At 38.0% G+C, this 12780-nt stretch overlaps 2 protein-coding genes across 3 annotated transcripts in view; one reads left to right on the top strand and one right to left on the bottom strand.

The window, feature by feature from the left end:
* LOC127935525 (solute carrier family 66 member 2) overlaps positions 1 to 5949 on the top strand; it is a 35726-nt gene extending 29777 nt beyond the window's left edge. For both annotated transcript variants that reach the window (XM_052533467.1, XM_052533466.1), the window contains one exon: positions 2988 to 5949. In XM_052533467.1, coding sequence (XP_052389427.1) covers positions 2988 to 3195 — 208 coding nt within the window. In that variant the 3' untranslated portion in view covers positions 3196 to 5949. The remainder of the gene's footprint in view (positions 1 to 2987) is intronic.
* Positions 5950 to 6432: 483 nt separating this feature from the next.
* Positions 6433 to 12780, bottom strand: part of LOC127935024 (potassium voltage-gated channel subfamily G member 2-like) — a 29848-nt gene continuing 23500 nt past the window's right edge. Inside the window, exon 3 of the mRNA XM_052532608.1 lies at positions 6433 to 10906. Coding sequence (XP_052388568.1) covers positions 10070 to 10906 — 837 coding nt within the window. The 3' untranslated portion in view covers positions 6433 to 10069. The remainder of the gene's footprint in view (positions 10907 to 12780) is intronic.

Raw genomic sequence — 12780 nt, 5'->3', positions numbered from 1 at the left:
TATCTGGGGCTCTAGTTGTCCTGGTCTCCGCTGTCTTTCAGGGCAGTAGAGGTCCTTTCTAGGTGCTGATCCACCATCTGGTCTGGATACGTACTGGATCCGGGCGACTGCAGTGACCCTCTGATCTGGATACAGACTGGATCTGGTGGCCACGATGACCTCGGAACAAGAGAGAAACAGACAAATATTAGCGTAGATGCCATTCTTCTAATGATGTAGCAAGTACATCGGGTGTTATGGGAAGTGTTTTCCATATTTCCATATATTTTATATTCATAATTTAATTTGTATTTATTCCTTTAATGCAAAGCTGAATTTTCAGCAACTGTTACCTCTTTGTTTGTTTGTTTTTTGGATGGTCAATAACAATAACTTAGAGAGCAGGGTGACCAATAGCCAATATAATGTGATGTGATATACCATTAAATAGGGGTGCTCCGATCACGATCGGCCGATCGTTAATGCACATCTCATCAGTAAAGCCGGTTTTCTAATCAACGGTTAATTCCATCAGGTGCGTGATTTCACATAGAGCAGCTGTTACTACACAGAGCCGTTGTTAACTGAGAAGATGGGCCAATAAACGCTGAAAATTAACGTGATTTGCGCATCTTCTCTATTAACAACGGCTCTGTGTAGTAACAGCTGCTCTATGTGAAATCACGCACCTGATGGAATTAACCGCTGATTAGAAAACTGGCTTTACTGAGGAGATACGCATAACGATCGGCCGATCGTGATCGGAGCACCTCTACCATTAAATTTAAATAACATGCATAACAGTTGCTGCAATGAACTGTTGTGTTAAATAAACGGATGTTTACTTTCGACACATTTTGATTCTGTAATCCTATTAGTAATTGTTTTTCACAAATTAAAAATAAATTTTAATAAAATGTAATGTAATTTATATATATTATACAGAAAGTATCATATTTTCGTAAATAAAGACCAGGTAACACTAATTTTACATATATTGTATTACACAGTGACATATGACACGAATATAAAGGCGGCTGACTGCATTTAGTGCAGCACTGTTTGAATTCAAAGGTTTAAAAGGGATGCTCATGTCTGCATTCAAGTGCTGTCAAAATAAAAGTCCCATCACTATCACTGTTCCAGCACTTTTTGGCTGAACAAAAAACTGCCGAATGTCAAATATATCTTTGTTTTGGTGATATACTTATTAACCTTTGTTATACATGTCTTTACGGTTTGATCAGTTTAAAGGGACCTTGCTAAATAAAATAATAAATTTTCCATAAATGTATGTACACTATGTAATTACCAGGTAGGGTGACTTCTTGTCTCAACATCTGTTTTTGACTGAAGAAAACAAATCTAGTCCTAACCTCTGTCCCTATACTCAAAACCATCCCAAAGCCTGTCTCAAATCGTGACTCCCAGCTTCCCTGAACTCAGTTCTGAAAGCTTCCTTCTGATTAACAGGTTAACAGGAATCTTGTTACAGTAACAAAAACTACTTGCTCAAATTGCATTTACTCATATTAATGTCTACACACACCACCATACATTCAGGCTGCTTGTTGACCTTTAATTCACAGCAAAAAGTCCTGTAGTATGCCAATAAAAAAAGTAAAAGATAGAAAGCCAAATCTAAAATGAATAATTGGTGTGGCGAGGAACACTGTATTCTGGGAAATCTAAAAGTAAGCACAGCTTGAATAATTTATATGTCTATTACGAAACAGCAATGCTGGAACAGCTTTATGCAGGTGGAATTAGTTGTGCCTCAATCAAATAGTGTGTGTGTGTGTGTGTGTGTGTGTGTGTGTGGTACACACTGAAATCCCATTCTGCGTCTGAAATTGAAAAGTTCTGCGTAAAAGTTGCTGATGCACCGAATATGACCAAGCAAAGGAAGTTTGTTTATTCTTCTTCCTAAAAATGTGAGCCGTTCTCAGTATTTACACAAAGGTTTCTGCACTTGAGGAGAGATCTTGAAGCTATCATTCACCCAGTGCTGAACTGTATTTACTCGCGCTCCTGTAATTCCAAACCTTTCTTTCTCCAGTGGAAAACAAAAAGTGAAGCTTTGAAGAATGTCCTAGTCACTCATTTTGCTTTGATTAAAGTGCGTGGCACTGTCAAGCTCCAAAATGACATTGCATCATGAAAATATGCATGAGAAATACCAAGTCTTCTGATGCCATATCATAGATTCAATTGAGGAAATTGAATTAGTTTTGTATTCATGTGAAAAGTAGTAATGTACAGACCAGGCTTTCAAATCAGATCTTTTTAGCGATTCACTATTTTAATGACTCTTCTCACAAAACTGAATCAGACTGATCTGGATCTCAACCCACAAACGCAGTAATCTGGTTTTGGAGGTTAACAGCTCATTAGAGGGGAATATTCCCTTATGAAATACCACACTTTAGCTTACTTTTAAAGACTACTTATTACAGAAATAAAATGCTTTAAAAAAATTTATATTTTGCTTTTGGACATTTCTTTGAATTTTTAATTGCAATAAAATGCAAACATTTTATATTTTAATTGTAGATTAAATGCAGTTGAACTTTTAGATCCACATCTTTATATATAATTTAATAATTATATCACCTTTGAAACATGGTTAAAGTGTACTACTGAAATCTGTGTACTAGCAAGCATTTATGATAATCTAATATATACTTTAGTTTCATTATTATGTAAAAACATAGTACATTTAAAATATTTTCTAACTTTAAATATAATCGTATTGAAAAACACACTAGAATTAAAATTTATATAAAGTTGACATTTTTACAACATCAACTTGAAACTCTTTAAATGTATTCAAGTGGCCTTAAATTTAATTCATATTATCTCTTTTTTTTAAATACTCATGTAAAATTTGAATTACACTACAAGTGCATGTTCTAATACAGTTCTCTCTTTCTCACATCTCCAGACTTTAATAACACTCTCTGACTCTCTCTCTCTCTCTCTCTCTCTCTCACTTCCTGTCCCTCCAGTATTAAGATGGTGTTGATGTGGACCAGTGGAGACACTTTCAAGACCGGTTACTTCCTGTTGACTCAGGCTCCCGTGCAGTTCTGGATCTGCGGCCTCCTTCAGGTGTGCGTGGACTTTGCCATTCTCTTCCAAGTCTACTACTACAGCCGCTACCCACAGAAGCCCATCTCACACACCACACACACCACCAGCGCCAAGGCCCTATGAAACACCCTCGCTTCACACAGTGTGCTCAAATCTATATTACGATGCATACATCTGAATACACACAGGATCATCATCACAGCGGCCCCAAAATGTATGTACATTGTACTTAAATATGTATGAATGCCATTGCGATTGACACACAGCATCAAACTATGATGCTAGATCTTTTCTCAAAATTGACTTTTTTAGTGCTTCTTTTATCTTTTCTTCAAATGAATGCAACATTTTTTTTATGTTTCATGTAACCCTTTAAAGTTTAAACCATCCAGGATGTAGATGAGTTTGTTTCTTCATCAGATTTGGAGAATTGTAGCATTGCATCACTTGCTCACCAGTGAATGGGTGCCGTCAGAACGAGAATCCAAACAACACAATAATCCACATCACTCCAGTCCATCAGTTAATGTCTTGTGAAGTGAAAAGCTGTGTTTTTGTAATCATTAAGACTTTATAACTTTAAACCGGTTGGAATACAAGTGCATAATCCATATTATTGTCCTGTCACATCAAAATCCTCCCACATTTGTTTTAACTGTTTTTGCTCGTAAACACCGTTTGATCTGTGCATATTTCTCTCCTGATTCAGACTAAATTACTTTTTCACTGAAATGCAATATTATGGATAGAAGATTTGTATTTTATTTGGTTTGATGTTAAATATATCAGATGGACTGGAGTGGTGTGGATTACTCTGATGTTTTTATCAGCTGTTTGGACTCTCATTCTGACGGCACCCATTCACTGCAGAGGATCCACTGGTGAGCAAGTGATGTAATGCTACATTTATACAAATCTGATGAAGAAACAAACTCAACTACATCTTGGATGTTCTGGGGGTGAGTAGATTTTCATTTTTGGTTGAACTATTCCTTGAAGTGTTCTGATTTTTTTGGGGCCACTGTATAAATATACATTGAACCAACTTTTACATGCAATATTATAAAGATATGCAGTTATATTTACACATGTGCATTCATATACAAGCTAGCCCAAGGTAATCAATATGGTTATGAAAACATTTGCCTTACAGACTTTCAGAATGACCTGAAAAGTGTCTGACTTCAGATGGATGAATGTAAAAGCTTTTGTTATAAGAGATTAATACAGTTAATGTTGTTTCATCTGGAGAAGACTGGTTTTACCTCAGTAGCCTGCTGGAGTGTTTCACGCAGGGAAGGCCAAATGAAGAGCATTTGAACCAAAAAAAATAAAAATTCACCCTCTCTTCTTTTGGTATTTAGGAGTCTTCCCCAAATGTTATTTTTGGAGATATGTGTACCTGTCCAAGTTTATTTACATTTCGTTTCAGTTATTATGACAAAATACGAAGTCCTTGAATTCATATAGTGACTTTGATCTCAAAGTTTGACTTAAAGTACAGTATTTACATCATATTTGGCTTTAATTTAAAGACGTGTGGCTTCAAGGCCAAGTGATACAAACGTCCAGTGAGCCATCAGTCCTGAATATGGCAATACACTGAAAAAAAATCACTTTCTTCAACAGTATTTGTCATTTTCCAGTAAAAAAAAAAAAAAAAAAAAGTTTTTTATGTATCTAATAATTATTAGTAGTAGTATTATTAGTTTTAACACATTATCATGTTTTGGCTTATGATTAAAGATTGATGTATGGTTTAATTTATTTTTATTTTTATTTGACAAGACAATTACTTTAGCAAGAAAACTTTTTTTACATACATTTACATACAGCAAAGAATTTATATATGTATATATATGCACGTTATCTTGTTTTGGCCTATGCTTAAAGTTTTATGCTTTTTTTATCTTTTTTTCCAAATAATGGAGAATGTATCTTCTCACCTACATATTTTTAAATTTGCTTTTACGTTTAATCATCTTTATTACACCATTTAACCTTTTTTTTCAGGAAAATATGACAAATACTTTTTTAGAAAATGAATATTTGCTGATTAATTCTGGTCCAGTACTTCTAGTCTGGGATGTTACATGCCAGTAAATGTTAGTGAGTGAGGTGCTGCTTCACACTGTGTTTAATGAGGAACAGTCTGACACAATTTATGGCTTTTGATGAGATATTTGATACGACAAGTTGTGACTTTCTTTGTATCTAGATCCTATAAAGAGCTGATAAAAGGACTGATCCTAGAAAACCTCAGATAAATCTCAACCCTTTTAGAATAGAAAGACAAGAGGGTTATCTTTTAAAGGACAACCATTTTTTATTACTATCGCTGTTAATGTTTTTTTTTTACCTGCTAGAGATATCATGTATTTGAATTGAGCTTCATTTAAATATATATTGTTTCTCTCTATGCTGTATTTTGCTTTATGGTTTGTTTTTACTTCTGTTGTCTTTATTTAAACGGTCTTCTGTTTAATGTTCTTGCCAACTGATGTACTCTGGTTCCCATGATGAAATATAGGTTTACTGTCTCCCTGCACTCCATGCATTACTGATACTCGCAGTTACTGAGTGCTGTCTTTGTTTACTCTGTTTAGCCAAATCTTCTGTTTACGTTAAGTTGGATACTTTTTGTTACATATAGACAATGCTAGCTTTTATAGCAAGTTTTGTTAATAAACATTTTTTTTTAAAATATGTATGCTGTCCTATATTTAATTTAAAAGATGGTTGGAATTTTTCCGTGCATTACTGTAGTCATGCTTGAAGTCTCAGGTTGTGGGCATTTCAGCCTGTTTTTCAAGGTTTAATTGTACAGGCATTGACCCAGTTGTATTAAAATAGCAGCCTGAGAGTGCATTCATTACAGCTGTGGTCATAATAGCATAATAGTTCGTACTGGCAGCACACATGGTCTCTTAATGCCTTTATGTGCACAGGACTCAATGGAATCAATAAGAATATAGCTATCACAACAATCTGACCCTCTGGCACACATATTTAATCACTTATAGGAATAGATGTACAGGACACAATACTGGACACAATGTATTCAACCTACTGCAGGTTGTTAGATAGTAATACCATGCTATTGAATGATGAATATATTGGTATACCATGGTATTTACATGTAGAATACCCTTATACGATGTCTAAAGACATGCAGTATGGTGATACCAAGGTACTTTTAATACTGTTTATAGTAGTGAAATTATTTTTTACTTTGTGTTGAGTAATTCTATCTCTTCTATTATGAAAAGAGGGAAAAATCAAGAACTGTTGAGGACCACTTTCCTTTGTTATGAATCTCTTTTCTTTGAATCTTAATATATATATCACAAACCAGCAAGATTTGAAAATAAGAAACCTTTATTACGTTAAAGGGTATTTTACTGTTTATTACAACCGGCAGATCCTGAGACTATGGCGCCAAAAAGCAGAGCTATAACAGAAATGTGTGTAAATGTGTTTTCATAAACTTAGATATTGCAAATCAGTTATATAGGAGCATAAATTTAAAAATGCTTTGAACAGTGTAATAATGTATCCTCTGACACCAGAGAAAGGTATTTTTACCTTAAAGGTGGATGCAAAATAAAATGGCAGTCTTCACAGTCATGGTGTTTTCACAGGTAGGAGCATTCATCGATCAAACTCCAGCTTAATGAAAATTCAGTCATCAGTCACCCTCATACCACTCCAAACCCATATGATTGTCTTTCTTCAGTGGAACACAAAAGGAAATATTTAACCGAATGTTCATACTGCTCATTTCCATAAAATAGAATTGAATGGGGACGGAAGCAGATGAGCTACAAATCTCTTTACAACTGCTGAATATGTAAAATAGGCCAGCTAGTAAGAGTTATGAAGGTAAACATCACTTTCCTGGCTTCAAGAGGCTAGTTTTTAGTGTCCTTGTTAGTGCAACCACCACCTATGACAGTTGATGGACCAGTTTTATTGGTGCCGTTACCCGGATGGGATTAAATGTGCAACTGAAGCCAGTATGTTAGAGATGTGCAGGTAAACCTCACTCCCAAGAGGTGCATTAAGGACTGCAGGTTTTAGTTTCCCTGTTAGCATGCCCTCCTCCAGTGCCAGTGGATGCTCATTTAAATCCCTCTCAGCATGATGTAAGTAGGAACATTGGTGCCGTGACCCAGATGGGGGTGAAATTCAGAGGTGAACCTCGCTCCCCTGGGCTCAAGAGATGCATTAATACAGTGGTTTTTAAACTTTTTTTAAGAGTGACTCAATTTTTGAATGACATGACGAATCAAATCACTGTCGATGCTTCTAAAATTTGTGAGGGTGCTATACAGGATCATCTCAATACATTAGAATGGTGTGGAAAAGTTCATTTATTTCAGTAACTCAACTCAAATTGTGAAACTTGTGTATTAAATAAATTCACTGCACACAGACTGAAGTAGTTTAAGCCTTTGGTTCTCTTAATTGTGATGATTTTGGCTCACATTTAACAAAAACCCACCAATTCACCATCTCAACAAATTAGAATATGGTGACATGTCAATCAGCTAATCAACTCAAAACACCTGCAAAGGTTTCCTGTCTTCAAAATGGTCTCTCAGTTTAGTTCACTATGCTACACAATCATGGGGAAGATGGCTGATCTGACAGTTGTCCAGAAGGAAATCATTGACACACTTCACAAGAAGGGTAGGCCACAAACATTCATTTCCATAGAAGCTGGCTGTTCACAGAGTGCTGCATCTAAGCATGTTAACAGAAAGTTGAGTTGAAGGAAAAAGTGTGCACAACCAACCGAGAGAACTGCAGCCTTATCAGCCTTGACATTTCAAGCCAAATTGATTCAAGTTTGAGTGAACTTCACAAGGAATGAACTGAGGCTGGGGTCAAGGCATCAAGAGCCACCACACACAGACGTGTCGAGGAATTTGCTGAACCACAGACAACATCAGAGGCATCTTACCTGGGCTAAGGAGAAGAAGAACTGGACTGTTGCCCATTGGTCCAAAGTCCTCTTTTCAGATGAGAGCAGGTTTTGTATTTCACTTTGAAACCAAGGTCCTAGAGTCTGGAGGAAGGGGTGGAGAAGCTCATAGCCCAAGTAGCTTGAAGTCCAGTGTTAAGTGTGAAGTCCACAGTCTGTGAAGATTTGGGGTGCAATGCCATCTGCTGTGTCGGTCCATTGTGTTTTTTGAAAACCAAAGTCACTGCACCCGTTTACCAAGAAAATTTGGAACACTTCATGCTTCCTTCTGCTGACCAGTTTTTGGAAGATGCTGATTTCATTTTCCAGCAGGATTTGGCACCTGCCCACACTGCCAAAAGCACCAAAAGTTGGTTAAATGACCATGGTGTTGGTGTGCTTGACTGGCCAGCAGACTCACTAGACCTGAACCCCAGAGAGAATCTATGGGCTATTGTCAAGAGGAAAATGAGAAACAAGAGACCAAACAATGCAGATGAGCTGAAGGCCACTGTCAAAGAAACCTGGGCTTCCAGACCACCTCAGCAGTGCCACAAACTGATCACCTCCATGCCCCGCTGAACTGAGGCAGTAATTAAAGCAAAAGCAGCCCCTACCAAGTATTGAGACCATGCACAGTGAATGAACATACTTTCCAGAAACCCATTCATCACACTTCATCACAATTAAAAGAACCGAAGACTTAAGATAAGTTTCACAATTTGAGTTGAATTACTGAAATAAATGAACTTTTCTACGACATTCTAATTTATTGAGATGCACCTGTATTTGAGGGTGCAAAATATAACTATTTTGACATATCATATTTTGTCCTGTCCATTATTATGATTATCACTATGGCAATCATTGCACCACTTTTGGTCCTCTTAGCAGCATGAAAAACAGAACTTTTATTCAAATTCTGAATGGACTATATATAGCAAAGAAATCGCATAAAGTGCGCTCCCTTAATCACTGAAAAGCTGTCACTTCAGTTTATCGCAATGTCAGAACATTCCACTATAATCAATGAATCTCTCTACACAGCACAATTCGCCTAATTTCTAATTTAAATTGTGCCAACACTTTGTTCACAATAATGAGAGGAATCACGCGTTTGCAGAACCCAGGACTGAATAAAAACTCTGGGATTTTGAGCGGTGAGTGAACTCTGACTAACTGAAATGTATCTGATTGGCCATTACACACCAGAAATCATGTCTGTGATTGGCTACAATATTCAACACTGCAAAAAGAGAGCGCTTACTTTCGTTTTGTTGTTTATATTTATCTAGTTATTAAAGGTAAGTTTGCTGGTTCCCGCCTCTCTCTTCCCTGAGTCAGCTCACACTGGTTCAAATCCTTCTTGGAACAGTGCAAGTAGAACTAGTTACATTGGTGCCGTGACCGATGGGAGCGAGGTTTAGGCAGTGGGTGTAACGATGGACAGGTGGTAGATAGCTGCGCAGGTATATCTCACTCTCCAAACCTCGAGAGGCACGCAGCGGTAGAGGCTGCAGCCTTTAGCGTCCTTGTTAGTGTCCCCACCACCCATGGCAGATAACGCTGGTTCGAATCCCATTTGAAGAAGTGTAGTACAATATGAGTTATGATACATGCAACAACAATATCAAACCTGGTGTGACACATTTGAATTCTCAACCAAGAATGAGATTTAGGAGCTAACACAGATGGGAAGATAAGCAAATAACTGTTTTTGGAGTTTAAAGATCCAGACTCCATTCACTTTCTTTATATGGAAACAACTAGCATTCTGCAAAACATTTCCATTTGTGTTCGACGGAAGAAGAAAGACATTCACATTCGGAACAACATAAGGTTAGTTAATGGCAGAACATTCATTTTAGGATGAACAAACTCTTTTTTTGGGCAGACCGACCTGTCCATTTGAATGTCCCTCTCCCACTGTCTATTATTGTTAAGTCACCTGATAATACAGGTACTATTAATGGCCGTTCACCTGTAGCACGTCTTTGTACATGGTTTCAGTATTACAGTCAGCTGTTTGCATTATGACTTTAGTGATCTCCTGACCTGTGGAGCTCCTTGACCGGTCACAGCCACAGATCTGCGGTGATGCACACTGACTGCGGTGCTCTCTGTTATTCCATGTATGGAAATGTCAGTGTCCTGGGAATCCTCACTGTTTTGGGACTTGGTGCTGTCTTGTGAATCGGGCTTGTGCCGTGTGGCCCGACACTGTTCCTCTTTAAGCTCCAGGTAGGACCGGGAAAAAGTGTGAAATATGGATGTGACTGGGAATGCCATGAGCAGGATTCCACTCAGGATGCTGCTGAGCGCCACCACCTGGCCAGGAATGCTGCGAGGAACCATGTCACCGTATCCAACCGTCGTCATCGAAATGACGGCCCACCAGTAGCTCCCAGGGATGCTGGTGAACTCCTGCTTGGCGCCCATCTCGCTCTCCGCCAGGAAGACCAGCGGAGAGAACAGTGCCATGGCCACGCACAGGAACAGCAGGAGCAGTCCGAACTCTCGAGTGCAGCGGCGTACGGTCAAGCCAAGCGTCTGCAGCCCCAGCGAGTGACGTGCTAAACGCATCACGTAGAAGATGCGCAGTGCTCGAAGAACTCGCAGCACTAATCCCACCTTCTCCAGGTAGTTGTTTCCTGAGCCGGCGGGACGGTCGCTCACGGACAGCGAGTCCACTATCAAAGTGATGTAATAGGGCAGGATGGCCACCACGTCGATGATGTTGAGGGGTGTGCGCAAGAACACACACTTGCTCTGCGTCTGGATGAAACGGAGCAGGAACTCCAGGGAGAACCAGCCCACACACACTGTTTCCAGCACAAAGATGTTGTAGCACCTCTGGGAGCACTCCCCCTGAGAGAGAAAACACACGTTAGCTGAGCTCAGGGTCGGGGCTTCACATTCTCTCAAACCTCTGAAGTCATTCACAGTCTTCATTCACTGTCTGCAGAGCGTCATTATGCAGCAGTCTCAATATATTGGATAAAATTTTGAACCCACTATGCTAAAAGAAGAAAATCATATTCGTTTGTTTTTCTTTGTCATGATATCACAATAAAGTGTGACATAGGGGTACATTTTATATGCATTATATATTTTTGAGCACATTTTAATTGTATCATGTCCCTGGGTGCTGCACTCACTTCTGATGCGGAAAAACTGTTATTAAGCAATATTCCAGGTTACAGTTTCTTCCTTTTTTTTACTACTCTTTACTACTCTAAATGTTTTATGCATGTTTTATAGTTTAATTTAAATTAAATGGCTAAAAATGAACATTGTGTTATTAATTACTTACCTTGTTTCAAACCCAGAAGGCTTTCATCATTTTCCGAGCACAGACATACAGTATTAATAAAAGCTGAGAGATTTCTGTCCCTCTGTTGAAAGCCTAGATAATCAAAACTTTCAAGTACCACAAAGGTGATAAAGGCATTGTGGAAGTAATCCATGTGACTCCAATGGTTAAATAAAAACTTACTGAGGCAATGTATACTGCCTGGCCCCCCAAACAACTCCCTGTCTGGAATTAAATAAGCAAATATAAATATTTTTTAAACATTCTTGCAATGATTAATATGTTTCAGTCGTTGTTTGTTTGGCAACAGTTCTTTCAACCCTAACTGATGCAATGTGTAGCTTTTTATTTCTCAAAAAACATGTTGGAAGAGATATATCCATATTCCAAGATGACAATGCCAAGATTCATCAAGCTCAGTTTGTGAAAGATTAGCCACAACAGAGTCCTGATATTAACCCCATTGAAAGTCTTTGGGTTATGCTGGAGTCAACTTTACAATGCCTATCCAAAAAAAAGTTGTACACATTATCATGTCACAAAAAAAAAAATCCATCAGATGCTGCATTTATTTTTAGTTAAAATCGTGTCCTGACAATATGACTCCAGCACATCCCAAAGACTTTCAGTAGGGTTAATCTCAGCACACTGTGAAGACCAATTCCTATGCAAATGAGTCCTCATGCTCACTGAACCAATGAATCATGAAATTGTCATCCTGGAATATGTACATGGGTTCATTTTCTAACATTGTTTAAGAAATGAAAAGCTATGCACTGCATAGGCTTAAAAGAATTGCAAAACATACATCATCCCAGAAATATATTGATCACTGCAACAACGACTGAATCCTAGACTCTTCTGTATTTATTTAAATCCAAATGGTGACAAACACATAATTCGAAAGCTATTGTATATCTTGAGTGACTTTTACCGTTATTACTTGACAAGCATCAATTTGAAGTCTGCAGATTGATTTCAGATAAATTCACTTGTTTCTGGGAAACTGTACTTTCGGAGTCATTTGTAATGACAAAAAAATGTCATGAATGCTGAAGACAAGGTTCTCGGAGACCAGACAGATTTAATAAGATTTTAAACACACTGAATATAGTCTGAAGAGCAGTGAAGGTCATCACACAGAACGAAAATGAACTGCTTCTGAAGTATATCGAGGCCTTAAGGCAACTCTAAACGACTTTTAATTCTCCAACTGTGCATGAGGCAACAATACATACACACATAGAAATCTAGCATGAATAGAAGGTCTTAGAGAAGACAGCCTTCGGACACAATTTAGATCAGTCTGGCTTTCAGTGCTAGGTATAAAGCACACAACACAATACACCTAACACCCCCTCACAAAGAGCAGTGGTGGCACACATGCTTCTGTGCAGCAGGGGAAATCATTGAGAGAGGCTTAAAATCA

This window comes from Carassius gibelio, chromosome A19, assembly GCF_023724105.1.
Source record: "Carassius gibelio isolate Cgi1373 ecotype wild population from Czech Republic chromosome A19, carGib1.2-hapl.c, whole genome shotgun sequence".
NCBI lineage: Eukaryota > Metazoa > Chordata > Actinopteri > Cypriniformes > Cyprinidae > Carassius > Carassius gibelio.
The sequence above is the reverse complement of the archived record's forward strand: the minus strand, read 5'-3'. Positions and strand labels throughout refer to the sequence as shown.